This window comes from Ailuropoda melanoleuca, chromosome 13 (assembly GCF_002007445.2).
Source record: "Ailuropoda melanoleuca isolate Jingjing chromosome 13, ASM200744v2, whole genome shotgun sequence".
Classification (NCBI taxonomy): domain Eukaryota; kingdom Metazoa; phylum Chordata; class Mammalia; order Carnivora; family Ursidae; genus Ailuropoda; species Ailuropoda melanoleuca.
This window is the reverse complement of record NC_048230.1, coordinates 14,144,191-14,171,897: the sequence shown is the minus strand read 5'-3', so window position 1 is coordinate 14,171,897 and position 27,707 is coordinate 14,144,191. Positions and strand designations below refer to the sequence as shown.

At 60.7% G+C, this 27,707-nt stretch overlaps 1 protein-coding gene and 1 long non-coding RNA gene across 5 annotated transcripts; one reads left to right on the top strand and one right to left on the bottom strand.

Annotated features, from left to right (window-relative positions):
- Nucleotides 1–305: 305 nt before the first annotated feature.
- On the bottom strand, nucleotides 306–27,690 carry TSPOAP1 (TSPO associated protein 1). 4 transcript variants are annotated; one of them, XM_034640455.1, is made up of 32 exons: nucleotides 24,594–27,690; nucleotides 23,686–23,793; nucleotides 23,272–23,400; nucleotides 22,507–22,686; nucleotides 21,774–21,959; nucleotides 20,531–20,608; nucleotides 20,361–20,444; nucleotides 20,061–20,150; nucleotides 19,761–19,883; nucleotides 19,402–19,506; nucleotides 17,965–18,015; nucleotides 17,532–17,552; nucleotides 16,538–16,742; nucleotides 15,738–15,910; nucleotides 14,454–14,569; nucleotides 14,056–14,165; nucleotides 10,475–11,305; nucleotides 10,188–10,339; nucleotides 9,620–9,988; nucleotides 9,316–9,534; nucleotides 8,798–8,977; nucleotides 7,347–8,213; nucleotides 6,641–6,740; nucleotides 6,395–6,549; nucleotides 5,615–5,783; nucleotides 5,172–5,243; nucleotides 4,777–4,815; nucleotides 4,482–4,585; nucleotides 4,326–4,397; nucleotides 3,934–4,044; nucleotides 3,195–3,256; nucleotides 1,312–1,447 (listed from the first exon to the last, which is right to left on the bottom strand). In XM_034640455.1, exons 1-31 carry the CDS (start codon nucleotides 24,921–24,923, stop codon nucleotides 3,227–3,229), a joined length of 5,559 nt encoding a protein of 1,852 aa, XP_034496346.1. In that variant the 5' UTR covers nucleotides 24,924–27,690; the 3' UTR covers nucleotides 1,312–1,447; nucleotides 3,195–3,226. The 4 variants fall into 4 exon arrangements, with proteins under 4 accessions (XP_034496344.1, XP_034496345.1, XP_034496347.1 ...); XM_034640453.1 differs by lacking the exon at nucleotides 3,195–3,256 and having other exon boundaries at nucleotides 306–1,447; nucleotides 7,347–8,207; XM_034640454.1 differs by lacking the exon at nucleotides 3,195–3,256 and having other exon boundaries at nucleotides 306–1,447; nucleotides 7,347–8,207; nucleotides 8,834–8,977.
- LOC117795508 lies at nucleotides 747–5,252 on the top strand. The gene is made up of 3 exons (XR_004619564.1): nucleotides 747–835; nucleotides 2,993–3,054; nucleotides 5,104–5,252. It is a non-coding gene; the product is annotated as an uncharacterized LOC117795508 (long non-coding RNA).
- Nucleotides 27,691–27,707: the final 17 nt, after the last annotated feature.

The window sequence follows — 27,707 nt, the reverse complement described above, 5'->3', positions numbered from 1 at the left end:
CCTGGCGTTACGGGATCGGGCCCCACATCAGGCTCTTCTGCTATGAGCCTGCTTCTTCCTCTCCCACTCCCCCTGCTTGTGCCCTCTCTCGCTGGCTGTCTCTGTCTCTGTCGAATTAAATAAATAAAATCTTAAAAAAAAAAAAAAAAGAAAGAAAAGAAACTCAAGAGTTGCTTGGTCTTCTTGGTGTTGGTTGGTTTTGCCCCAGTCGCCCTCAGATGTAACTTCTGGTTTCTAAAGTCAGGTCCAAAGCTCAGCACGACCCACCCCGACCCACCCCTCCAGGTGTCTTTTGCCCCAAGTAGAGCCCAGCATGGGTTTTGTGAAAATAGACTTTATTATAATAAAATGTCTTTTTAAACAAATGCCCCCACCATTCCACACCCCTGGAGACCAAGGCGGGGGTGGGGGTTCAGTCAAATGATCTCCCACCACAGTGAAGGAAACATGCAGAGACACTCACCCGGCCGCAGGGTTAGAGGGGGTGGTGAGGGTCAAGGTGGAGAGTGGTCTACCCCACTCTGAACAGGGGATGTATGAAAATAGCTGCATAAATCTGTCCTCTTCCCCAGCCCCAGACTCCGGCAGGGACCAGAGGAAAATGATGCAAAAGGAAGTTGAATCCGATGAGCAAAATAAGGCAAACCCAACTCCTGCTTCCCTCCCACTGGCCCCCACGTCTTTGGGGGCGGGGACACACAGGGGCCAGGAGGCCGGGCGGGCAGGGAGGGGTGGGGCACTGTGGAGCAGGGTTAGGCCCGCTTTGGCAGGGCCTTTCCCCTTCCTGGGCCTGTGCGGTGGAAGCGACATGGACGAGGCTGGACTGAGGCACTGAGTATGTACATATATACAGGGTTCTGCCCCGCCTGCCCCCGGGGAGCTGAGGCTCCAGGGAATCCAGTGCAAACTTGCCTTCAGGGGAAGGAAGACATGTCAGGACAGCCAGTGCCATCAAGAGGGGGGAGGACCAAGGAGGGGACCTGCAGAGTGTGGCGGGAAACTAGGCTGAGGTGGGTGGACTAGGAGTCACGGGTCCTGGCTGTGACTGAGGTCCTCGGCAACCTTGACCAAGTTACTTCCTCATTCTGCGGCTCAGTTTCCCCTCCTACATCCAGAGGGTGCATCCTTGAGAACTCATCTAGCTCGGACCTTCACCGAGTCTCTGATTCCCGTCCAAGCGCCGCAGTGTTAACTCGGAAGAGCGGGCGTCCAGGCCCTTCCCCACCCGGTGATCTGGGGGCCTCGGGGCGCTGTTTCTGCCACAGCATCACTCCTTCTTCCCAGAGCCCAGTTTCCTCAGGAGCTGCTTTCCCTTGGAGAGGAGACCCCACACCTTCTCGCTTGTGCCCTGCGCCCCCCCGAGGTCAATCGTGGGGAAGCCACCAGGCCCAGGGCCCCAGGGCCAGCCTCTGGGCACAGGGGGCCCCTGTGTTGAGCTGGCCCAGTCCTGGAATACGAGAGAAAAGGGGCAGAGTCAGGGCCTGACTCCCTCCCCAACCTGACTCCTAAGTGCCTTAAGTGCTGGCAGCCCTCCCTGTCACAGGCCGTGGTCAAGAACCAGAGCCTCCCCCCGCCCCCCCAACAGAGCTCAGAGAGGCGAATGCGTGTGGTGATGCTGAGGGAGCGCTGAGCTGGGAGTCAGAAGGGACAGACACAGTCCAGTTCTGCTTCCAGAACCTGGGCAAGCCCCGCCCCTTCTCCGGGTCTCTGTAGGGTACTAGGCTGACAGAGCTGCGGAGTCCTTGGACCTGCCCCTTGGGATGGGTCCCCCAAATTCCCCCATGTCATCCCCTCGCAGCAAAGGCAGAGCCAGGCCCAGGACCGCTTCGAGGCAGCCATCGCCCCTGCGGAAGGAACCCCTTGCAGCGCCTCACTGGGGAAGCGTGCTCGGCCAGCCCCGCACATGCGGTGCCCCAGCCCCTGCAGGGAGTGGAGGCAGCGGCCACTCCACGAGGAGATCGGGACTCTTCCTTCCATGGCCTCTCAGAGGCCTGCAGGGGCCTGGGCCAGAGGGGCATCTCCCAGCCCCCACCACAAGCTCTGGAGGCTGCCCTGCGGCCTCGGTTAGCATTTCTCCCTCGTGAAGCTCCTCCTGGCTCCACTGGCAACCGTGAGTGGCTCCCCTTGCCCCAGGCCCACCCAGACAGTGCTGTTCGGGGCCTAAAGGACAGGGGTGAGTAAACAGGAGAGCCACCAGGAAGCCTCCCTACCCTACTGCCCATTCCCAAGTCCCTACTGTGACCTCCTGCGCCTGGCACAGCCCAGTCAGGTCTTGGCCAGCCTACGTGTTCCCCACCCCTGCCCCACTCCTTTCCTCAAAACCCTCCCCCTACTTGCCACCAGAGCCTGGCAGTCTCCTGGCCAGAGCCAGCCATGGAGCCCAGGCCAGAGGCAGGGGAGCTGGGTGCCCCGCCTGGGGCCCCCCCACCCAAGGCTCTGATGACGTGGCAGGGCCTGCCCACAGAGAGGTCAGTCAGCACCTGGAGGTCTAAGCATCTACTGCTAGCCAGCCAGGGCTGGTGGCCAACCAGCGAGCCCCAGGTTCTTCCCACTGCTTCCCAGGGCTCCTTCCATAACAACCCAGGAAGGAGGGGTTGCTGGGGAAACAACTGAAGGGGGGTCTCTGAACCCCAGAGATGAATGGTTTGGGGTTATCTATGGATTCCAGTTGTTTAAGCCCCCCCCCATTTATTCCCTCCAGCAGAGAAAATTGAGAATTAGAAGTAAAATCATGCATCTGATCCCCTAACAGGTCATGATTCAGAGAGCAAGGGTGGGGAGACTATTATTACTGGTGGCATTGCTGAATCATCCTTCGGTCACCAATAATAATCACAATATTATAATACCACAGTCGCATAGTATCATAATATACTGATGAGTCATGCTATGGATATCACACAACATTCTATAAGCTACACGAGCTATAGAATATGACGGGTCCGCTAATATGGGGCATTATATACTAAAATGACATGTATTCCTGTCACAGCTGGCACTGCCCGGAGTAAAGGCAAGGGGAGGGGATGATCCTACCCCCGGATCTGGCTCAAGGTAAGATCGCCCTCCCCCATTCCCTGGGACAAAGAAAAGCCAGGTGGGCTCCACTATTCAAGACAAAGGAGCGCTATCTGATTATGGTGATGTAAGGAGCGGCAAGTCACATGAAGAGAGGGGGCCAGTCCCCCACTTACATGTTGCTCTCTCTATATATATCTATCTCCATCTAGCACTGGACTCGTCTCCTCCTCGTTCTCTGAAGAACAGGGAACAAAGAGAGGAGATGGGTTATGGACTGACTCACATGCTCCCTGCCCAGTCACCAGGTCACCCAGCTCACAGGAACTGGGACTCGGCATAGCCTTTGCCTTTGGAAATACGGCAGATGGAAGCACAAGGTTTCCCACTGGGGCCTGGCCTCTTCCCCCTCTCCCTGCCCTGTGAGGCTGGAACGTGACTGTATTCCATCCACCCCAAGGAGAAGCAGGCTCCAAGAACGAGGACCCGGGAAGCTGGGCCTTACTGGGCAACCGGCTTTAAAAGGACCTGGGAGACAGGGAGACCCAATAGGGTGGGAGTTCCCCTGAAACCCGGGCTATGACTAGCTAGAGGTGTGGGGGTCCAGGGGTCCTTTTCCACAAGGTCCCCTCACCTACATCAGCCCGGGGGTGTGGGCAGCTGGGTCAGAGTGGCCGGGGATCAGGGTCGCAGCCATCATTCCTCTGCAGAGAGGGGCACATACTGGGAGGGAGCTGGCCCTGCCTGGGCTCTCCCTGGCTTGACTCTCCCTGGCAGTTCCAGCCTGGGCACAGTGCTCACCTGGGTCATAGCCCAGGTGGTCCCCTCCCCCGACACTGTCCTCATCCCCGCACCCCCCCAATCCAGCAGGGTAGAGCCTCAACTGCTGAGCCGGGAGCCCAGCTCCTCACTGACCTGGCTCTCAGGCTGGGGTGTCCTGGGCTCCCTGTCGGAGCTGCTCGCCTCAGGCCCAGGGCCCTCCAGGAAGTTGGACGGAACCAGGCCCCTCTGTCCATTGAGCTCCCCCTGCAGAGGAGATGCTGGTGAGGCTGAGACCGGGAAAGAGGCCTCAGCCCCACCCCCTTGGCCCCGAGCCCCTGGGGGAAGAGCCTGAGATCCCAGCCCCACCCCCTTGGCCCCGAGCCCCTGGGGGAAGAGCCTGAGATCCGTATCACCGTATCACCGGTATCACCCTACCCGTCAGGGGCAGTGACTCCCTCGCTCATCCCCCTCCCTGGCCCTAGGAAGGCCCTCCCTGACAGGGCTGGTGAGGGGGGCATGGCACCCCCCCACCCCAATGTTCTCACATAGTAGAAACCATCATCGTCCATGTCCCCGAACACAGTAATGATGTCCCCTGCCCGGAAGGGCAGCTCTGCCTGCGGAGAACCCAAGGGGCAGGTGTCAGCCTTGGCTGGGGAGGCCACCACCCCCTTGGCTGGGCTCTGTCTGTGGGTCGTCACCTCCACGTCCATGTTGGGGGAGCTCTCCCGGGGGTTGTAGTCAAATGCAGCCACCATGGTTCGGGGAGATTTCAGGCCGGCAGAGGGGACGTGCTGCAGGTGGCCTGCAGGGGAAGGGGGAGAGGACTAGGGCCTCTCTCTGGACCACCCCCCAGGCCATATTCTCCTCCACCCTGGGGGCCTGCTGACCCCCTATTCACCACCTCTCCACTACTTGCAGCCCCTGCGGGGATCCAGAGGGACCATCCAGCCCCACCTCTTTCCCAGTATCCCCAGCACAGGACCTGCCCCTCACCTGCACAGGGTCGGGCAGGGGCAGGGCTTTCGGCTTCAGCTGTGGAGAGAATGTGCGAGTGAGCCCCGCCCCCGCCCCCGCCCCCCNAAGATGTTCGAGAGCAGAGCCCAGCCCCTTGGGTTTGGAAGTGAGCTGAGACCCAGAGAAGGTAAATGACTTGCCCCAGGCGGCACAGAATTTACAGTCAGGTGTGTTTTAGAGCAGAGGTCCCGGCAAACCACTCCCCGTCCCCAATAAAAGGAGGCTTCCCAATGGAGGGAATGGATGTGGAGGAAGGTCTGCCCTAATTCCCTTTACCTGCACAAAACCCCGCTTGTGTCTCCCCAGAGAGCCAAGCAGTGCCCCCCACCCCACTCATCTCCACAGGCCCCGAGGGAGAAGGGAGTCTCACCCACCTTTCTTGGAGCGGCGGGGCTTGGGGGGAGGCCCAGCTGTGCGGGCTGTAGAGGACACAGAGGGACCATTCCCTGATCCAGAAAGGCAAGTATATGTGAGAGAGAAACTGAGGCAGGGGAGGAGGGTGGGGTAGTGACTCTGGAGTCTCCTCTTTGGGCTGTGCCTGGGTTCTCATACTCAAGTTTCTAAAGCGCATTCTTCTCCCAACCCCAGCCTCCAGGATCTAAACTACACAGCCCACCCCCTCTGCAGCAGAGCCCCGTTCCGCGTGGCAATCCCACGGCTGGGGCCACACAGGCCTCGGTCTCTGCAAGGCCGCAGGCTCTGCTGGGCTCTGGATGAACGAGGCCTCCCGGCCACCCCGGCCTTACAAACTGCTCAGGAAGGGCTGAGTTGGAGGTGGCGTGGTGGGAGGTAGGTAAGGGACGGCAGCAGGTCATACCTGAGCCTTCAGTGAGAACATCCGGGGACAGATAGCCACGCTGGAGCAGCTGCTGTCTCTCTGCGGGGCTGGCCACGGCCACCTCGACCACCATGTTGCAGGGGATGTAGCCCATCCGGCTGCCACCCTCACCCCGGTAGAAGCCGTCGGCGTCCTTGTCCCCAAACACCTGAAGGCAAAGACCAGCTGTCTCAGGAGGCCAGGGCAGCTCGCTCCCTGGGGTCTGGGCCCTGAGCCCCACAGCACCCCACCAGGATTGCAGAAGAACGCTCTCCCTTTCGCGGGCCATGAAACAGGAAACGGGGAAAGAGCCGAGAATAAGGATCAGAGAGTTGAGAGAAGATGGCCCTTTTCATATGATCGCCACTCACTGTCTGCACGTCCGTGCCCCCAGCCCACCCCAGACTAGATCTCTGTAACCTCAGAGCAACAGCAAAAAACCTACAAGTATTTGGAGACTCCATACAAACTGTAATGTTAAGAGCAGCGGTTATTAGCCTGTGCTGCGAGCGGGGCAGCTGAAGTCCTCTCTGTGTACTGAGCCTAACCTTCAGCCGTCTCCGTGGGGCAGGCATGACCAGTATCCCCATTTACCAGTGAGGGAGCCGAGGCCCAGAGTAGTTAGTTCATCCACCCAAGGTTGCACAGCTACAAGGGGCAGAGTCGGGATTCAACGCCATAGCATCTGGCTCTGGAGGCCGTGTTCCCACCCGTGCAGACTAGGACACCTCCAGGACAGGAAAAGAGAGAGGACGCCCCCACCCCCAGTCAGTCAGTCACCTTCAGGATCTGGCCCTCCCGGAAGGGGAGCTCCTCTTCCCCAGCATCAGGGTTGGGCGACATTGACACAGGGTCATAGTCAAACAGAGCCACAAAGACCCTGACAGGCAGGTCCGGGTAAAGCAGCGCTTCCTCTGGGGGGCTCCTCAAAGGGGCTGCGGAGAGAGCAGGGACCATAAGCTCCGACCAAAGGCTCAGGTTAGGAGAGGCCCCCTCAGCCCAGCCCAGCTCCCGTCAGGTGCTCACCCAGCTCGGTGGCACATGCCCTGGGGACCTGGACCCCTCTCCGCGAGGGGCCCCTCCGCCCAGAGATGTCCTTCTCTCTGGGCTCCCCCGTCTCTGTTGCCTGCAAAGAGAGGGCAACAGACAGCAGAAGTGACACACCACCCCGCGGGTGGGCCGGGACCCCGCAATGCTCCCCAGCACTGCCCCGTTAGTCAGCAGAAGCAGCACAGCAGAGCAGAGGCACAACATTCCTCTCCTGGAGCCTTGGCCCCGTCTCACGGAGACATCAGACACCCCCATGGCGGGAGGAAGGCGGGAGGGGAGACCCCGGCTCCGGCCAGCCTAGCAGATGAGTGCAGTGGAGGGGACTAAGGTTAGCTCTTAGAGCTGGTGGAGGAGCGTGGGAGAGGAGAGCCTCTTCTCAGGGTCAGTGTCCTGAAGATGGAACTAGCTACGCAGGGGAAAGGGCCACCCCGCCCGCGGGCAGGGGGCTGGCTGGTGGCAACTGGAGACTAGCGATCACAGAATATTGTGCATCCCAGTTTCGAGGCAGAAGCAGCGAAGCAGTGGAATGTGGGTGGGAGGAGGTAGGGAGGGAGCCCAGAGCCCCAGCCCCACCTCTGCAGATGGTGGCGGCAGCGTGGAATGGGAGCGGCTGGTGGGCAGCAAGCAGAGCCACCAGGCGGCAGCAGGCAGGGGGCTGCCGGGGAGGGGAGTGGGCACGGACCCGGGAGGGTGGCTCCTTGGCTCTGCCAGTCGCACTGCGGCTTCTCCGCTCTGGCTCCCCCTTCTCCCAGGCCGAAAGGCATGGGTAGGGGTGGGGGCCTGAATTAGCCTTCAGAGGCCCCCTGGACCTTCCTATGGGGGCTGTGCCCCAGGCCTCCCCATCTCCGAGGTAGCAGGAGCTGGTGATGCTGATGCCCCCGCTGCCTGCCTCCAGCTCGTCCTCAGAATCATATTCAATGCTGATTTCCAAGCACTTGGGGGAGAGGCAGCTGGCCAGGCTAGATTCTGGGGCCCGGCCTCGGGAGCACCTCCGGAAAGGGGGCGGCCGCCCTCTCCCACCAGCCTCTGGCACACCCTTGGTCCCCTCGCCCACAGGGGGGCTGCCCCTCTCCCGTGTGGGGCCCGGTCGTCCAGAGGCTTGCGGCCCGCCGTTGCTGAGAAGTCGGCTGCAGTGTTCACGGGGATCTGGGGACCTCCTGCGGTTTGGGGGCTTCTCGGGGGAGCCACTTCCTCGCCTCCGGCTGCTTCCACCCGCTAGTCCAGGCATGTCTTCCAGGCGGTCCCCAGCCCTGCAGGGCTCTGGAGACAAGGGACACGGGCCAGGTCCTCGAGGCTGACCACTGTCACAGCCCAGCCCCAGTGCAGCCGGCTCAGGTGGGCCGGGGTCTCGGAAAGAACAGCCTGCCCCTGGCCTCTCCTCGTCTTCCTCCTGCTCCTCGTCTTCCTCGTCCTCCTCTTCCTCCTCCTCGGGGATGCTAAAAAGCTTCTTGCTGCAGAACTGCTGGAGGGGCAGCTCCAGGATCTGCTCCAAGATCTCCTCGTCACTGTCAGTCTCACAGAAGGGGTCGGGCTGGGGCTGGGGCTGGGGCTGGGGGGGAAGGGCAGCAGGGAAGAGAGGTTCGTGGGAAGGGGAGAGAGCTGTGACCTTTGTCCTCAAATGAAGGCAGGGGTTGCAGGCAACCCCATAGCCCTCCCTCAGCTTCCTCCAAGAGGAAAAACCAGAGAGGGGGCTGGCCCAAAGTCCTACAGCACGTCGAGAGCACAGCCGGAGGAGGAATTGGGGAATGCGCCCAAGGACCAGGCTGCACAGATGCTGGGGCCCCGAGGGATGGGAGCATCAGGGAGCAGACCGTCCCTGTGAACAGCAGAGAGGCCTCCCCAACCCTCCCTGGAAGCTCCCGGCAGGGATCTCAGATGGCCAGGGCTCTGCGTGTGGTGGGCTGGAGCAGGAGAAGGGGCACAAGAGAGCTTTTCATCCTCTCCTTTCTTCCCAGGAGGGCAGAGGTCAACCCTGAGCAACTTCCTATGGACTGCCTGGGACAGGGCCCAGGCCACAGACCTACACACAATGTCGCTGGCACTCAGTGGTGGCCAGAGCAGCTGCTGGCACGGGGATGAGAGGCTCCTGGAACCCGAGGTCTAGGGCCCACCAGCCCCTCCTCCCCCCATTACCTTGGCCCCATTCTCCCTGATGCTGTGGTCAACAACCTGCTTCTGGAAGGAACAAGTCCTGGAACCCAGCTCCACTTCCTCATCCTCCTCCTCTTCTTGAATGTCTGAGAGATCTGAGTTGCGGCCATGGTCCACAAGGGAGTTCACCAGACGGCCCCCGAGCTCGGCTGTGTCCTCCCTCTGTGAGAGGTGAGACAAATGAGGAGAGAGGGAAGGGTCTGAGGAGGCACAGGCTGGAAGGGTCAGCCCCAGCCGGAACAACAGGGGTCCCTTGGCAGAGGGAGAGGGGGGCATCGAATGGGGGGTGTGCACAGGGTGGGGGCAGGGAGGTGTGGGGGGAAGAAGGATAGTAGCCCAAAGGAAAAGAGAAATCTGGGAAGATGAAGTGACAAAGCAGCAGACTCGGAGCACAGACCAGAGCAGAAAATCAATGGAGACGACACCCAGATTTAGGCTGGCAGAGGCAGGGAGGCAGCCCCAATTCTGTGAGATGGCCCAGTGTGGCCCCAGCCTCGTACCTCAGCCCTGGGCCTCAGCCCAGACCCTGGGTCTCCTCCGCGGCAGCCCTCAGCACAGGGCACCTGCCGGCCCAGGGCTCCCTGGGCGGAGCAGGGCACTGGGAGAGCCTCTTCCTTGGCCAGTGGCGAAGCTGCTGGGTCGGGAGCTCTCTCAGCCGCGGATGGCTCGCTGGCCTTCACGTCCTCTGACGCACCCAACACAGCTGCCCCAGCCTCCTCCTGGAATGGCAGGCAGTGAGGAAGGGCCCAAGCCCTAGGCCTTTCTCCCAGCCTCCTCCTGTCCCCTTCTCCCTCAGCAGAGTACCTGAGCGCAAGGTGCCGGGGGCTCCTCGTGGGATCCTTTTGGTGTCTCTCCGGCAGGGGGGCCTCCGGGGGGCTCTCGTGTTCCACAGGGGTCAGGGCGCCGGAGGGGAGAGCTGGGGTCTCCAGGCCCTGGGGAGGCTGGAGCAAGGGGAGGTCTGGCCTCGGAGCCCGGTCGTGGTGAGGGGCAGGAGACCGTGGCTGGCGGGCAGGCTGCCACCAGGGCCGGGGGGACGGGAGCTGGAATGGAGTCGGCCGACTCGCCGTGGGGCGACATGGTGCGCACGGCCACCTCGCGGCACACCTGCAGCAGCCGCAGCTGGGACAGCTCCACCAGCATGCTGCCTGCCGTGGGCGAGGCCACCTCCATGATCTGCAGGGGAGACGGAACGCAGCTGGGGAAGGGAGGCCGGGAGGGCTGCGCGTCAGGACGCGAGGGTAGCAGTGCAGGTAGCGGGTAGGTGCCAGGGGCACCTCTGTGCCAGGCTGGGGAGACTCGTCCTCTGAGCACAGCAAGGAGAGACCCCCATCCTGTTCCCAGGGTACGGGGAGGCAGAGTCCCCAGGCCATACCTTCTGCCCATCAGCATAGACGGCATAGCCTGTGACCCGGACGCCGTTGGAGGTGCCGGCAGCGTCGATGGTCACAGGGAGCCAGCTGATGATTAAGATTCCGGGGGAGGGTCCCGGCTCGATCTGCACATCCAGGGGGGCATCAGGCGGGCCTGGGGGGAGGAGGGCACAAGACCCAGGAATGCAGGACACTCACCTCGAGGTAGCAGCCTAGTTCGCGGTTCCCCTGCAACCCCCGCGGCCTGGCCTTCTGGGTGTCACGGCCAGTCCAGCCCAAGTGTGCGTACCTGCCGGGAGTGTGGTGAACTGCAGGGTGGCAGCCCGCTGCTCCGGCCTCTCCCAGCCTGGGTCCCAGGACTCTGGAGGCGGGAGCTGAGCCTCCACTCGGGCCTGATAGAGGGTACCCGGCCGCAGGTGGCAGAAGGTGGCCCAGTAGGTGCTGGGGCGGGCAGGGGGGCACTCTTCCCCATTGAGGTAGACGGCATGGACCAAGTTGCTATTGCCGGGCACCCAGGTGATCTCAGCAGACGTGGCCGTCAGTCGATGGACCCGCAGCTGGCTAGGTAGCACCCCGGCTCGGGTACCCACCACCAAGCAACAGCGCAGAGGGTCGGAGCTGCCCTGGCTGGTCAGGGCCTGCACAGAAATACGGAGGGGCCCGGCCCGCAGGTCCAGGTTCTCAAGCACAGCCTTGGGGGGCACCCCCGGCCCCAGGGCCTGACGCAGCTCCCCATTCACACAGATATGGTAGCCACGTAGCTCCACTCGCTCAGGAGGCGGCTCCCAGGCCAGCACCACACTGTGGGCCAGCTGCCTGAGGACCACCAGACTGCGGGGGTAAGGCACAGCAGGGGGCCCGCCCAGGCCCTCAGGCTGGGGGCTCGGACTGAGCTCGTTCCCTGCAGCCTCGTCCTCAGGTCCGGGCTGGCTGCGGCCCCCGCTGCTCTGGCCCCCGCTACTGCTGCCACCCCCACCTCCACTCAGGAAACTGAGTTCAGGGCCTGAGCTGTGGGACAGATCGGCCAGCTCCGGAGGGAGGGAGGTCAGGAGGTCATCGTCGGACACACGCTCTACAAAATTGGAAGGGACCAGACCCCTTCGGCCATCCATGAGCTCCCCTGGCAGAGGGAGGGCAGGGAAGGGGAAGACAGAGAGGAGGTAGAGAAAAACCAGTCCAGTAATGCATTTTAACCATGGTTAGTGCACAATCTTAAGCATTTGATTCAAATCAACATTTATCCGTGAGCACTTTTAAAAGGCAGGGATGGTCATCAGTAGGGAGTAATTGCTAATATTCACAGGTGTGATCGCAGGGCTGTGGTGACAGAGGAGGGCACTTCTTTTAGTGTGCATCTGAATTGCCTGGAGATTTGTTAAAATGCAGATTCTAACTCAGGTCTGGGTGGGGCTGCAAGCCCGCATTTCTAACAAGCACCTGGGCGACCCTAGGCTCTGCCAGGCTGCCAGAGAACATCCGTGTTCTAAGGAGATGTGAGCCGAGCAAAATGTCATGTCTACAACTCGCTTTTAGTTCATTTTTCTTTTTTAACCTATAGATGGAAAAAGCAAATCTGACACAAGGTTAACACCTGTTGATTCCAGGTGGTGAGACTATGGGTGTTCACTGTTTCATTCTTGCATTTCTCTGTGCGTTCATAAACTCTCAGCCTGAGGAGTGGGGACAGGGCGTCCTTCAACTTCCCATCGTGGAAAACAGACATCCTCGGTGGGAGAGGGAAGCACCACCTGGTTAAGGCAAGGGAAGGAATCTCTAGGGACAAAAGTCATAAGTGCCAAAGAAGATTCCCCTGTGGGTTCGAGAAGGGATGAGGACCCACCGCAGGCCGGGGTCTAGGAACATGACTAGTGGTCAGTCCAGGCAGTGACCAGAGGTGGGTTCTGTTACCTTGGGCAGGTTCCCCTGAACACGTGACAACGAGGGATGTCCAGGAAGGAAGAAACTGGGCACACAGCATGTCATGTCTCAGCTAATTTGGGAGAGGGGAGAGGGTTCCCAGGGAACAGACCAGCTGGTGGCTGCCGTGCCTTATTAGGAAACAGAGGCCGGGGCTTAAGGAAGAGGGTGTGGAAGAGGAAGCCAGGTCTGAGCAGCCGGAGGGCCAGCGAGTTTCCCCAGCACCCTCGCTCTCCACTTATGCTAGGAGGGGGAGAAAGTAAGGAAACTTGAAGAGACAATAGTGACTTCCAATAACTTCGATACTATCAGCGCTTGGAGAGGGTCAACTGGAGCCCTCCCCAGAATATGTCCACATCCTAATCCCTGGATCCTGTGGCTGTGGCCTAATTTGGAAAAAGCATCTCTGCAGGTGTAATTAAGTTCAGGAACTTGAGATGAGATCATTCTAGATTATATGGATGGGTCTTAAATCAAATGACAAATGTCCTTATAGGAGTCGCACAGAGCAAGACCCTGAGAAAAGAGGAGGCGGCAATGTAACTACAGAGGCAGAGACTGGAGTGACATGGTCCCAAGCCACGGAACACCTGGAACTACCAGAAGCTGGAAGGGACAGGGAATGGAGTGTCCCCAAGGGCCTCCAGAGGGAACATGGCCCTGCCAACACCTTGATTTCAAACGTCAGGCCTCCAGAGGTGTGAGATAATGCATTTCTGTTGTTTCAAGCCAGCCAGGTGGTAATTTGGTCCGGCAGCCCAAGGACGTCAGTACAAGCACTGATGCTACGGAAGGGACAGGAAAGGAAGGAGCGGATTCACCGCCCAGAAAGGCTGGCGCTGGAGCTCCGGCCAGAGCCAGGTCCCCGTTCCCGAAGCTGGAATGGCCGACAGCAGTCCAGGTGCCAGACGTAGACAAAGCTGTCACTTAAGCGAAGTCTGACGGGGAATAGGGGCCCAGTTGTCTCCAGGCCTTTGAGTCTATCCCAGATCGGACAGTTCAAATTCTAATAATTTGGGGTCTGTTACTTTTTGTGTTTTGGCTGCCCCCCCCCAAGAAAAGGTATGGGCTCTGGGGGTTTTTTCATTGAAAACGTCATTTTTCTGGGAAATATTTAATCCCACTTCCATTATCCACATCTCCGGGGAGTTGAGCTGTTGACCATCATTCATAGGAGCTACGCAAAGACCGGCCGCCGGGCCTGGGGAAGGCATGCTGGGCGGGCTCGAAGACCCGGCCTTCCCAAACTTTGGGCCTTAGGGATTCAGACCTGACCTCTTTCCTAAATCCCCGTCCGTGGTTATGGCCCTCACCCTGCCCTGCTTGCACCACAATCCAGTCTCAGCACAGCGTCGTTCTCCCTGCCGCGTGGCCAGGGCCACCTGGAGAGTTTCCCGAGACCGATTCTTCGGCAGGCCCTGCCCTGTTGCCCAGTCTCAGTCACGGGGCAGCCGCTCCGCTGCCTGAGTTCCTCACAGGCCCCGGAGAGCTGCTCTGAAGCCCATGCCCTGCCTGGGCCCGGACACCTGCTGACTTCTTCCTAACCCCCTCTCCTGGGCTCTGGACCCTGCTTCCTCCTCCGCACACCCTTGGAGTCCAGCATCAGCTCTATGCCACATGCCTGACCTCGATGTCACTAGAGTTAAGCACTGTCATGCCTTGTCTGGCAGCACAAAAGCAAAGTTAGCCCACATTCCCTGTGACACCGTCCATCACCTGGACTGCGGTGGGCCCTGCCCTGCCCTGCTGGGGGCCGATCTGCGGTCAGACCAGCTGCCCCTTTCCTAGATCCCTTCCCCACGGGCTGCCAGGATTCTGTATTGCCTTTTAGCAGAGTCAGAAAAGTCCTGGTGGGCTGAGCAGCCTGGGGAGAGGCTCTGGGTGGGTGCAGGTCTTTGGGAAGAGCAGCTTAAAAGCAGGGGAATGGACAGAACAACCCTGCTACCCTCCTACCTTCAAAAAAGCCGTCCTCATCCATGTTGCCATGGATGTAGATGTACTCGCCAGCCGTAAGAGGGAGCTCCGCCTCTGGGTTCTCATTGGGGCCCTCGAATGGGTTGTAGCTGTTGAAGGAGGTGCGGAGGAGAAAGGAGACAGTGACCTGCACCCTGCCTCCACGTCCCGCCTCCTCTCTCCCACTGTACCAGGTTTATGGACACTTGGTGGTCCATCAGTAGCCAAGTAGAGCGCTCACTGTGCCCACCTGGCCCAACTGGGCTGAGAGGACACGTCCAACCAGGATCCCTGTACCGCCCCCACCACCTCCAGAATCCTCTGTCTTCTCCACCTGGTCCCTTCCTCCCGTACACCCGAGACCCTAGGGAAATGCGGAGAAGCGGGGAGGGGCCCACCTATAGCGTGCTAGGAAGACCTGGATCCTGGCTCCTCCCCGGCTGCCCTCGGGTGCTGCTGAGAGCAGGGAGACGCTGTCTGCCTCCAGCTCCTCCACCTCACTGGCCGTGTCCACCTGTGGGCAAACAGAAGGGGCCAGTCCTCTTCGGGACCCAGGGCCGATGGCAAAGCAGGCAGGTTTCCAGGATGAGCCAGAGGACCCACTGCTTTGAGAAGGGAGAGAGAGCACATGCCGGACAAGGCCAGCAGCAAGGATCCCTGATGTTTTCTAAATCAGCACCTTGGCCCGCAGGTCCTGGCAGAGCCTCGCTGCCCTGGCAAAGGGTAGTGAGAATAACCTGGATCCCTTCTGGGCCCTGGCCTCTACTGCACCAGCCCAGGAAGTAAGACTGCTTTCCCCATCCGAGAAGAAGCCAGCCACACCCATATGCGATATGCCGTGGGATATGCGATATGCGGTGGGATATGCGATATGCAGTGGGCGACCAATGGCAGTTTGTCTCCCTAAGGGAAAAACACAGCAAAGCACCCCAACTGGGAAGAACTGGAGGCAAGGAGGCAGAGGCGCCAAGAAGTCCCTGCAAGGAGGGTCTGGAGCGGGGGAGACAGGGTGGCCCGCCCAACCACAGGGTCAAAGCCTGCACCATCGTTCTTGCCCACAAGGGGGCAGTAGAGGCCGGGGCTGGGTTCTACCGCTTTCCACAACCTTGGACAGGAGGCCGGCTCCTGACCTGCCGCCCCCATATTTCTGGGGTTTGGGAGGTAGAGAGAGGGGCAGGTGATCAAGCACTTGGTAATGAAAATAGCTGCCACACGTTAAGCATCTATTGTGTGCCCTGCAGTAGTGCTCTGTCTTTTATTTTCTCATGTAATCCTCGTGACAATGTTACAAGGCAGGGTTTATTAGCTCCAAAATCCAGACAAGGAAACCAAAGCCCAGAAAAGGTCAGAGACTTGCCTAGGACTCCCAGAACCTGTGTTCTTTCCCACACAACCGTCTGCTTCTGCTACAGACACTCGCATGAGCAGTCTCATTACAGGGATCCTGGCGCCAAAGCGTCTCCCTCCATCCAGCTCGGGACTCTGGGGCCTCTCTGAGTCCCAGAGGGGTGGGGCTGGGCAGCCCCAAAGTAGGGCCTGCAGGGGAGCCCTCCTCTCCCAGGGCCTGGCTCCACTTCCCAACTTGGGACCCCACATGGGCCAGCAGCCACCCAACTTCTGGGGACCCCAAAGGAGGATAGGGCCTCCCACTCCCCTTCCGCAGACCCCTCCCCAGTACTGACCTCGGGCGTGGGGCATGACTTGGGGCTGTTGTGGATGGATTCAGAGCGAGAGGAGTTGGAGAGGGACTCTGCCTTCTTGGCCGTCCTTCGAGCGACCCCGGTAACAGTGGCAGGGGCAGGCTCAGAAGACTTCGGGGTGCAGCGCCCAGGGGAGCCCGGAGGGAGATCAAGGTCTAAAGAGAAGATGGCACATGGGGTCTGTGGCCTGAGGAGGGACCAGGGAGCAAGGGGGGGGGCTGCTCGGAGAGGAGAGTCGGGCCCTCCACAGCCATAGTTCCTTCTAAGCGGGAGATGCTTGAGGGAAACTTACTAAGCGGGGGTGGAGGTGATTTACGCAGATTATTTCACATGATCTTCAGAGCAGCTCAATGAGGCGCACTGAATTTTCCCGTCTTACAGCTTAGGAAACCAGAGCCCACAGAGGTTTAGCAGCATGCTCAAAATCACGTGGGCTGTGAAGTGAGAGGGGGCTGGGGGCCCCCGATCGGACTGACGCCTGACCCAGCCCTTCACAGGCCCATACTGCCAGCTGCTGATTCCTAGGGCCCAGCTCCTAGCCGTGACCACAGAGTCTTGCTGGAGGACAGGAGCAGTGGCCGAGATGCCTTGCCAGACGCCACGAGAGCCACTCCTGTGAGCTCATTTCTCCCCCATCAGAGCCTTGTCCTAGCCAGGCCTGGCTCCAACTTGCTGTGTGACTTTGGGTGAGTTGCTAGCCTTCTCTGACTCTGAATGCTCTGCTCTATAGAAAAGCTGCAGACCTGGGGATTCCAGACTAACGTCACTGGGGTCCACCTTACCTTTGGGGCCAGACCCCCGGCAGGGCTGGGGGGTGGAGCAGCAGCAGGGGGGTGGGGGGTGTTCCCCAAGGGTACTGTAGCCCAGGGCAGAGGTGAGTAGATCCAAGGGGCCGGGGTGCAGGCGGAAGGCCTGGAGCTCCTGTGCCAGGAGGCTGAAGCGCTCTGTTTGGCTGCGGCACTGCCCCTCCAGCTCTCGAACCCGGACCTGGGCCAAGACCTCCCATAAGCCACCAGGCCCAGCAAAGCTGCCGAGTCCCATCCTGTGCCTTGTCCACACAGAAGGAGCCCACACCAGGCTTCAGCTCATATGCGCTCAGCCCGGCTGCCCTGCTGCCTTAATAGTGTCTGAGCTGGGCGGGAAGTACCAGAACTGTGGGGGGCCCGCCTCCCACTCAGCACATCCTCACACCCCAGGCAGTGGCACCTCCTGCTTCTAGCTGTTTCTAGGCCAAAAGGAATGGTGCCCACTCCCAGCTCCACTGCCAGTCCCACTGCTGGTCCCTCCTCAGGAGTTTGCTCAGCTCTGCTGCTTGTCACCCTCCCACAGTCAGTGACCCAAATCCCTACCCTCAAGAGAGATCCCACACAGGAGCTAGGGACATCTTTGTGGCAGGAAGGAGCCAATTCTCAAAGCATTTTTCTCAGGTTTCAGGAGAGTCCCAACATCTAGGGCCTCTCCCCTGGCCAAGATCAAGAGGATCATGGGTTAGACTGGTGAACTTCCTCATGGTCTGAGTGGCTAGGTTTTAGAGGAGGGACGGCCCTGTGTCTGCCAAGCACTGTGGCAGGTCTGGGTCGAGGAGGTGGCCCACATGTCCTGCAGGAATCCCAGCCCATCTACAGGTTCTCGGGTCTCTGCTACCAGTCACACCCTCCTCTGTTGGACGTGAGAGCTGGAGCCACTCGGACCTGAGGAAGGAGATGCAGCTCAGCCCGCCCCGGAGAGGTGTGGGGGAGGGGACAGACCAGGGACGGGGGTGGCGGGAGGCTGTACCTGCATGGAATCCAGGGTGGACTGCGGCAGGAAAGGAAAGCACAGAGGACAGGTTAGCACCTCTCGGCGGGCATCGCGCAGAGAGGGAGGGAGGGAGGGAGGGTGAGAGGGCCCAAGTGGACACTACCTGGTCGGCTCCCTGGACTGACTGGGCAGTTCCTAAACGGAAGGATATTTCAGGGTGAAGGCAGCCTCTGGGGATGGGTGGCAGTGGGGGACTGCTGCCACCAGACCCAGGAGCCCCTGCCCAGCTGCGCCCTTGCCTGAGAACTAGGCCAATGGTGGAGGGGATTCCCTAGGCTCTGGAGCACTTAAGGGCCCTCCTGCAAACCCCACACAGCGCACACCCACGGAGTCCATTCCGGCTCTCTCTGAACTTCCCTGCCTTCCCCCCCAAACTGGTGCTGTGGGTGGCCCCCTGCAGGGACCCTACCTCCAGCAGCTGCACGGCCCCTTCATGCTCCCTCTTGGCTTCGGCCTGGGCCTACGGGGAGAAGGAGGCAAAATGTTGGAGGGGAAGGATGAGGAACAGGGGAGGGGATAAAGGGAGATGGATAGAGGAGGGGCAGCAAGGGCAAAGGGAGGGAAGAAAGGGGGGAAAGGTGGGGAAGAAGAAGAGGAAAGGGGGGCTGAGAGGGGGAGGCTGAGGGTTCTCCCCCCCCCCAAACTCCCACCCCAGAACCATACCTCCAGTCAGAAGTTAAGGGTCAAGGAGAAGCAGGGCGGATACTGCCTCTCTCCTTCTGGGACATCCACCCTCTGGGCTTCCCTCCTCCCCCTGGGGGCGCTCCTTTTCAGTCTCCTTCACCTGCTCCCTGTCTTCTACCCTTTTTGAATGTTAGGGTGCTGCAGGGCGCAGGGCACCTTACGCTCTTCACTCTCTCCCAAGGGGGTCCCGTCTAGTCACAAGACTGGACACATCGATGACTCCGGAATCTCCATGACCAACTTCCCCATGATTCCAGACCCGTAGATCCAACTGTCTATGGACGAGTCCACTTGAATGTTTAAGACAAAACCCAAACCTGGCCAAAATCGAACTGAGAACTCAGGACTCCCTAACTCTCACATCGTTGCCTCTTCGCCCTTCACCTCCCTAGGGCTGTCCCTCAGGGTGGACTCAGCAAATAGCTGAAAGGAGCGTGGGCTCCACTAGAATCCTATGGACTCTTATCAATTCTATCTCCAAAACATATCGCAAATCCTCCCCCTTTCCGGGTGCACTGCCTGCACCTTAGTCCAGATGGACACCATCTCCCACCTGCAACAGCCCCGACACCTGACCGACCCCCTGCCTCCTCGCCCACTCCCCCAAACCCCCCCACTCCGTGGTGCTGCTCAAGTGATCTTCTAAAATGCCGAATCAGATCATGCTGTCTCCCCACTTGGGACCTTCCAACACCTTCCAACCGCCCAGAGAACAAAATATCCAAACTCTTCAAGGCCTGACGAGATCTGGCTCTTGCCTATTCCTGTCGTTCTATTCTAGACACACTGGTCTGGACCCCACACTCTTTCCTGCCACAGGGCATTTGTACTTCGAGTCTCCCACCTGGAGCGCTCTTCAGCTGGCTCCTTCTCACTCTTAAGGTATTAGAGGCCTTCCCTGCCGACCTCTCTCAAGTGGCCCCGTTTCAGTCATTCTGTCGTATCACCCTGCTCACGTCCCCCGCTGGGCCAGTGACTAGGGTCGTCTCCCTCGACCATCTGCTTATTTGCTGATTGGTCTGGGACCTGATCTTTCCCCCCCACTGTCTTCCAGTGCCTGGCACAGAACCTGGCACTCAGGAGGTGCTCAGCAATCGCTCATTGGACGAGTGGGTAACAGGGCTCCAGAAGCCTCCCACCCCTCCCTCCCAGCTGCCCCCACCTGCTGCAGCCTCCGGACCTCCTCCTGCTTCTCCTGCAGGCTGAGCCGGGCCTGCTCATGCTCCACCTCCAGCTGCCGCCTCCGCTGGGCCGCCTCCCGCATGTGCTGGAACACAAGAGCCTGGGTCAAGGCCGGGGCCCGCTGCACCGTTTCCGGAGCTCGAAGGCGAGGGAGCCTCAGACCCTATGTGTTCCAGATACCCTCTGTTAAAAAGGAAACCGAGGCCAGAGAAGGGCAGGGGTTGGCAGCGCCAGGACTAGACCGCAGACCCCAGCGCCCCACATAGGGCGCATTCTACCCTCCCACCCTCCCCTGTGCCAGGGACCGAGACCCTCCCCCCACGTCCACAGTCTCCTCACCTTCAGCACCTGCTCCAGGCCCTCCAGCTTGCTCTGAAGGCCCTGGCTCTTGCGAAGGGCCGAGTCCCTCTCCTGCGTCACCCCCAGGAGCTGGCCCCTCAGCTCTGCATTCTCCCACTCCACCTGGGGGGGGGGGCAGGGAGCCAGGTGGGTCAGCCTTGTCTGGGCAGCTCCCTCGCCAGGGAAACAGTACCCTTCATACGCTCGCCCAGTGCAGGGGGTAGAGAAGACAGCTCCCAGCCCAGGGACCAGGGCTCCAGCAGAAGTCCAGGCCCCACAGCACATGGGCAGAGCGGCTACCTGCTCCTTTTCCGTGGCTCTCCCACTGAGCCGAGAATTCTCCTCCACGAGGCGGGCATTCTCATTCTGGGCTTCTCTCAGCTGCAGTTCCTGAGAGACCAGGGGAGCTCTGGGGAGGGAGCCCAGCACCCACACGCCTCCCCTCCCCACACAGAGGACCTGGCCCTCCCAGACAAGGCCTTCCTCCACCACCTGGAGCCTGCGCCAGGCAGGGCAAGAGAGCCCGGAAGGACAAGAGGGGTGAAAGGGGAGAGGGAGCCCACCACCTGGCTGGACTTGGGGAGGCCCTTGGGAACTCACCAGCTCCTCACATCGCCTCTGCTTTTTCCGGGCTTCCTGTTCCAGGCTCTCGCATTTCTTTCGCTTCTTGCTGAGCTCTGACTCCTGTGGGGTCAGAACCAAGGGCTCCTCATGTGGGAAGGCAGACCTGCCCACAACTGGTTGCCTCCAGCCTTTGACCTGGGACTTACCAGCTGCTGCACCCTCTGCTGTCTCTCAGGCTCCCCTAGGATGGCGGGTGGGTTCTCCACATCCTCCTGGGGCGTGGCCTGGAAATGCCCAGGGATGGGGGCTGGCACCTGAGAACAGGGCCCCAGGGCAGCCTGGCCCCCTGCCCATCCCATCTCAAAGTCAGCAAAGAAGGGAGGGGGGCTGCTGCCTGCCCACAGCGATGTGGAAGTGCAGAGGCTGCACCCCTGCGTCCTCTAGACACACTGCTTTGAGATCCTGAGACCCATGTGTGCCCTGGGAGATGGGTCCCTTATCCAGGCCAAAGCTTTCCCTTTTTAGCTTCCAACAGCAGCCCTGCTCTGCACTCAATAACCGTCCTAGGTGTCCTTCAGTGACTGGCAGAGAGCTAGGAGACGGCCTGGGCCCCCAGGGATGTGGTGCTCCCAGAGCTAGGAATTCTGGATCATCCGCACCCAGGCTTTGCCTAGAGCACTGCAAGCCTGGCCAGACCCTCGTCGTAGCTCCCCCAGCACACCCTGTCACACTTCAGATTCATCTGTGCAAACTCCAGGGGAGGGCAGCTCTTGATGGCAGGTACATCTCCCTCCCTGGGCCAGACAGAGGGGCAAAATCTGAGCGAGAAACACCCCATGCCCGGAGGCCTTGGTCGCTAGGGAGCCCCTTCTCCCACCCCCCTTCCCAGAAGGAGGTAACCTAGGAGCAGCCCGAGTAGAGAAGATGGAGAGGAGCCAGACTGCTAAGCTCTGGGGGGTCCGGAGTGGGGTCCCAAGCCCTCGCGACAGAAGCTGCCTGAGCCCAGCGCCCAGCGAGGGTCGCCCGTACCTGGAGCCGAGGCGGACGCACCGCCGCCCCCGGGGGGCCGGGGCCGGTCCTGGCGACCAGGCGGGCGCTGAAGGGGGCGTCCCCGCGCTAGGGCGGCGGCGGGAGGCTGCGGCGCGGGCTGGGCCCCGGGCGGCTGCCAGGGCAACCGGGGATTTGCGGCCGGGCCGTACCACTGGCAGCGCGGCAGGGGCGACGGGGCGCAGGCCTGCGGAGGGCGGACCCCGAATGGCATGGCCGGGGTCGGCGCGGCGCAGGTACGGGCGACCCTCCCCTCCGGGGTCGGAAAAGCTCCCTGGCCCGTGGAGGGCGCACGCCACGGCGGGTCCTCGGAGCTGTGAGCGCCATTGCCGGGGGAGATCCCGGGGCCGTCCCACCCCCACCTACAGACGCCCACACACCTGCCCTGGCGCCAGAGCTCACCTCTCCCGGGGCCCCGGGGGCGGGCGCCCCTGCTCTGACCGGGGCGGCGGGGCCCGGGGGCCGGGGCGGCGGGGGCGGCTCCTGCTGGTTGCGCAGGGCGATCTGCCGCTGCAGCCGCAGCACCTCCCGCTGGGACTCGCGTAGCAGCCGGTCGAAGTCCCGCACGTGGAGCCACTGGGGACCCTCCTAGGGTTGGGGGACAGGGAGGGGAGTCAGGCCTAGCCCCGGCCCGCCCCCACGCCATCCCCGGCGGAGTCCGCCCTCCACCTTTCCGGGGGCTCCGACGCGCGGGAACGTGCAGACCCTCCCCTGCGTACAGGCCTGGTCACAGGTGCATGCGTATATGGCCACATGCTGCCTCGAGCCCGTGTGCAGTCACGGTAACGCGTTTACGGGGCACTCACGGTGTGCCCGGCACTGTGCTAAATGCCTTGCGAACATCGCTTCACACTACTGTGAGGTACGTGTGGATGCAAACAGCCAGGCCCGCTGGCATACAGCCCGAAGCCTGGAACACTGAAATTCCCAGGTCTGGGACTCCTGGCTCCACCCCCTTCAGTTCAGGCTCTTTCTCCCCGCTCCCACCTGGGCCGTTGCCAGGGGAACCTACTCCCCAGCAGCTTCCACCTTCCCGCTTCATTTGCATCTCATCAACATCTCGTCCACATCCCACAAGCCAGGCAGGCGGCCCCGGTGTAGGGCTGACCAGGAAGGGGTGACCAGGGCCTCGCACCTTGCCAACCAGGGTGAGCCTGGCCTGCAGCTCCCTGCACTCCCGCTGCAAGGCAGCGATCTGCTTGTCCTTAGCCAGCAGGGCGCTGGCTGTCTCACTGAGGTCCCGGGCTCGCTGATGGGCCAGGGCCTTCCGGCACAGCTCCAAGCCGGCCCCAGGTCGGGGCACAGGGGCACTCACCTGGCCAGAGGAGGGTAAGGCCAACGGTCATCTGAGGGCTGGGGCACTTCTCCCACTCCTCAGCTCCTCTCAATGCAGGGGTGAGGATGAAAACCTGGAAGTGTGGCCTCCTGCTGCTACCCTGTATTGGGGGCTTTAGGGGACCGCTAGCCACGCTTGACTCCATCCCTGCAAATCCTCAGGCAGGACTGAGAGGGTTAACTCCACATCCTAGTTTAGGCCCAAAGGATGCTGCTAATTCAGGGCTGCCACTGTCATGGGTCTTCATCCCTGCCCCCACCAGCTCTGCACCCAGAGATGAGCTCAGCGGGAGGCTGCAGCCAGCACCAGCACGTGGTAATCCAGAAACCTGCTCCTTGCCTGTTCAGGAACTCCCCGCCCAGCCCTTCCCTCTCTCCTGTAACTCCAGAAACCCTCGGCCCCTTAGCCCAGCCAGCATTTGCCCCGCCTACCCCGTGGCCCCTGGATTCCTGCTTTCCTGGGTGCTAGAAGTCCATGACTCCTAAGCCCCACTCCCTCAGACCTGGCCTGGCTCCCCCCTCTCCCTGGTCACCCAGCCTCCATCCAGCAGCTTCCCAGCCTCACCACCTTCAGGTTAGTCTCCTGCAGCTTCCGGGCCCTCTCCTCCAGGCGCTTGGCGATGACCGCCAGCTCTGCATTCTTCCGCTTCAGCCTCCGCACCTTCTCCTCCGTCTCAGGGAAGCCGCTCTTCCTCTGACAAGGGGTCAGCCAGAATTGGGGCATGTGGGGAGCACCCCACGGACCCAATCCTAACTGCCCAGGACTTGGGTTAGAGCCCTGGGCTCACAGTGGGGTCCTTGGCAAGTCTAGATAGGGGTTCACCCTGTCTGGGTCTTGGGGTCCTATCACCTCCATGGAGCCCCCACTTGGAGGGATAGTTTGTGGGATCACGAGGACACTGAGGCAGAGGGCTGGGGTGTCTGAGTCTGCCTTCCCCCAGCTCCAACCAGGACTCGGGACTTGCTTTCCAAGCCTCACCAGCATCTGATTTTCCTCCTTAAGGACGGCACAGCGCTGCTGCAGCTCCCCCAGGGCCCTCAGCAGCTCCAGATTGGGCCTGTCCCCGAAGCCCATGTCCAGCTTGCCCTGGCACGGGGAAGGACAGGACACAGCACCTCAGGAACACACCCTCCCTAGTCAAAGCCTTCATATAGAAGCATCCTGCCCGCCAACGGTCCAGGGAGACATGGAAACGAGAAGGTTCTCCCCCATGTCCCAGGCCTTCAGAGACGAGCATAGGAGGCCCAGAAGGGGCCCACACTGGCCTCCCCCAGCCCTGGGACCCTCTCTGCTCATCCCCAATTCTTTCCGTCCCTGCCCATCTCTTCCTGGGAAATGCCAGCTCGAGCTCCCAGCTCCAACCCTCCATGCTCCTTATGGGCCCTGTGTCCCCCTTCCTTCCCCCAAAGCCCTGGCCCTTCCATCTTCTATAGGAGCCTGCTCACATCTACCCCAGACCCTGTCCTACCTGGCTCAGCCCAGCACTGAGCCCCCTCCCCTGAATCTGCCTCCTCTTAACTCCGATTCCACCATACACCTCCAGAATCCCCACCACCACCACCCCCCGGGATCCTCCAGCCCCCAAGGACAGAGACTCTCAGAGGAGGAGACACAGACAGACCATCAGAGAGAGACTGACAGAGGGAAGGGGTAGGGGCAGGGCCAGATGTACAGACAGGCAGAGAGTCAGAAGGACAGACATATGGCAAAAAATGGAGCCCCTGAGATTCCTGCCCAGAGAAGGCATGGCACACAGTCACAGAGAAGGACCCCCAGACAGAGACAGGCCAGGAGAGGAGACGGGGGGCGTCGCATGTGATGCCCAGGCTGGAGGGCATCATGAGAGGCCCCACCACATAGACCCCGGCCCTCCCGAGCTCCCTTACCTTAGGGAAAGCCTCCACTTCCTCGTCGTCCAGCCTCGGGCAGCTGGGTCTGGAGCTCGCTGCTTGGTGCCTCAGGCTGGGCAGCCCAGTTTTGGTTCCTTCGGGGTCAATGCCCCCCGTAGCCCCGGGGCTCTGGGCTCCCTCAGGCTCAGAGCTCTCCTCAGGCCTCTGCTCCCCACCCAGCAGAGCTGCCGGAGTATCGGCAATGCTTGGGGTCGCGCCTCCAGGTTCGCTCCCCTGGCCCGGAGTCCAGCTCGGCCAGGCAGGCAGGGCCCATGGCTCCATGGCTCTGGGGTCCCCCAGCTGTGGGAGGGGTGTCAGTTGCTCCATGATACTGCCAAGGGGCCCCAGGACCCGGGCAGGGGGACATCACCCGGCCAAGCGGAGGGGCTGGCGAGGGTCATGCCAGGCCAGACCCTCTCTTCTCTGAGCTCTTGGCTTCACCGAGGCTCCATCCGAGGCTGGCCGATCTTCCTCACCCACGAAGGAGGCTGCAGGAGTGAGAGCTGCCAGAGCCGAAGCCAGGGGTATGCGAGCTGTGTTTGCTCGTGGCTGTGTGTGTGTGCGGGTGTGTGGAGGAGCGAGGGTGTCCCCGTGGGGGCAGGGAGGATGGACAGAGGCCACCCCCAGCAGCGCCTGGGTGAGGGTTGGCGTGTGTCTCCAGCTCTGTGTGTCGGGGGCAGCGCTGTCTTGCGTGTGTTTGGAGGATGGATGCCCCCACTCGTGTGTGTTGGGGGTAGTGGTTCTGCGTGTCACTGCCTGTGCCTGTTTCGGAGTTACCAGTTGTTTCTCTGTGTGTGGGGGTGTCTGTGTTGCAGGGCTGTGGCAGCGTGTGATGCTGTCACTGGTTGTATCCGAGCAGCTCAATGCTGTGCAGCTGTGTGCATCGGTGTCATTGTCTGTCCGTCAGCGTCTGCGAGTCTGGCCATCCATCACGACCCTCAGCCTGGATAGGGTGTGCAGGAGCTGCTGGGGGTGATCCTCAACCATCCGCTCTGGTCCTTTATCTCCTGCCCCCTCTCTGCTGCTGCTCTCCGGCTTGCTGGGCGGTCGGCTGGTCCTAAGGAGGCCTGGGTCGGTGGGCAGCTTGCCTCATAGTCTCTGTCCCTGCTGGCCTCAGCTCTGGGGACTGCAGGGGTCCCCTCCAGTCCAGGAGCCCCGAGATGGTGGGCGCAGAAGAGGGCTGAGCCTAAGAATGGGGGGGGGGCAAGCAGGGGAGAGCCAGCCCTCCCTTCCCCCTCCCCGTCTTCTCCCGCCCACCAATAGGAAGTCGGCTGCTGGTTTCCATGGTGATAGCGCTGGACTGGTGGGCTGGACCAGCAGGCAGGGTCGGGACAGAGGGAAGAACTGCTTCCTCACAGGATCCCAGCCCAGTACCCGGGACATGTAGCCTCCCACCCCTCGCCCCACAGGCCCCTGCGCCTTCCTTGTACAGAGGCGAGGGGGCTGCAGACGGTCCTCCCCACATCGGCCCCAGCAGAGACAGAGACAGGAGGTGGTAAGACTGATAGAGCCAGCCATGAAAAAGGATAGGTGTAGAAAAGATGAGATTTGAGATGAAACAAAGAGAGAGACAGAGAAATCAAAAGAATGAAAACAGGAAGACAGAAACAGACAGAGGTAGAAATTGGAATTGCTTTGGCTTCTTCCCGGCAGACTTCATTCTAGGGACGATCTGGCCATCTTGGGCCAGCTGGGGAGACCACATGGCCTGTTGGGCTGGCTTTGCCCCGAACTGTGAGGAAATTCATCTTCTGTCTAGCCTCAGGCCTTTGTGCTATGGAAAGATGGCCTTTGGGGACAAGGACATGGGAACTCCCCTACCCACAAGTCAACCTGTACATGGGGACAGGGGCCTGGATGGAGTCCCCAGAGACAGCGGTGTTGGGAGGGGCCTCGGGGAGGCAGCCCCTGTCCCCTCCAAACCTGGAATTAAGTCCATCTGCACACAAGCCAGTCTCCGCCGACATTGGGGGCCCTCGTGCGGCACCCCCGGGGAACAGCAGCCGCAGCACTGAGCGGCAGAGCCCCTGACTATGGGCTCCACCCCGGCTGGAGCTGGTGAAACTGCGGGGGAGTAAATGGGGGAGGTGGTATCCTCACTTCCCTAAAGTAGTGTGTGCATCAGTGTGTGCTCCACGACGTGTGCGCGGCTGCTGTTTATGTCCCGGCACGCAGGCACGCCATCATTTGCACGCATGTGTGGAGTACGCGTGTATAGAACAGGCATATATTTATCTGTGTATACACGGAGGGGCCTCTGTATTAGTCTACATATGTGCACAGAAACATGTATGTATATGTGCATGCTGTTATGTGTCTGTGGGGCTGCGACTGTGAGTGTGTAAGTTACAACATGCCTGGCACAGTACATGAAACATGCATGCCATTCCCTGACATTTTGCAATATATGACACATTCTCGTGCAATCACGTAAATCTGTGTAATGACGATGACATGGTTTTATTTAGATCTATGAATCTAGACATAGGTGCCGCCATGTATCTACTGTATACGGACAATCATGGATGAATTGTCGGCATATGAGTGTACGGAACCACCGTGTTCATTACGTGACTATCACTATGCGTGGATTTGTATGCTCTTCTATGTGTAGCACGCGTCATGTGTGTTTATGGTGTTGCGTGTGTGTATACTATTGCACATGTATGTGTCCTGAGTGTGTGTATATCTGTGTCATTGATTGACATGCCAAGCATGTCACATGCATATGTCACTGTCCGTGTGTGTTGCTAGCATGCGTGCCGGGGGTCCTTGTGCGCAAATGCACATGCGTGGTGGTGTGTATATATACTGTATATTAGTGTCTGTGCCCTCGTTTATGTGTGAGATGCTTTGTGTGTGTGCACAGTGTGTTTACACCTAATTCTGAGACTACCAGGGACCCACGGGATCTCCTTAGCTTAGAACTGGAGGTAGGCCACTTTCAGTTCAGGGGTGTGGAAAGTGAGTGGAGGGCAGGGCAGGGCCAGAGCTCGGGAACAAGGTAGGAGGGCCCCTCCTAGCCCTGCCCCTCCCTGTCCTGCCCCCTTTCCTGGCTGTGCAGGGAGGTCTTACCTCCCCACCCCACCCCACCCCACCCCCCCCTCCTTC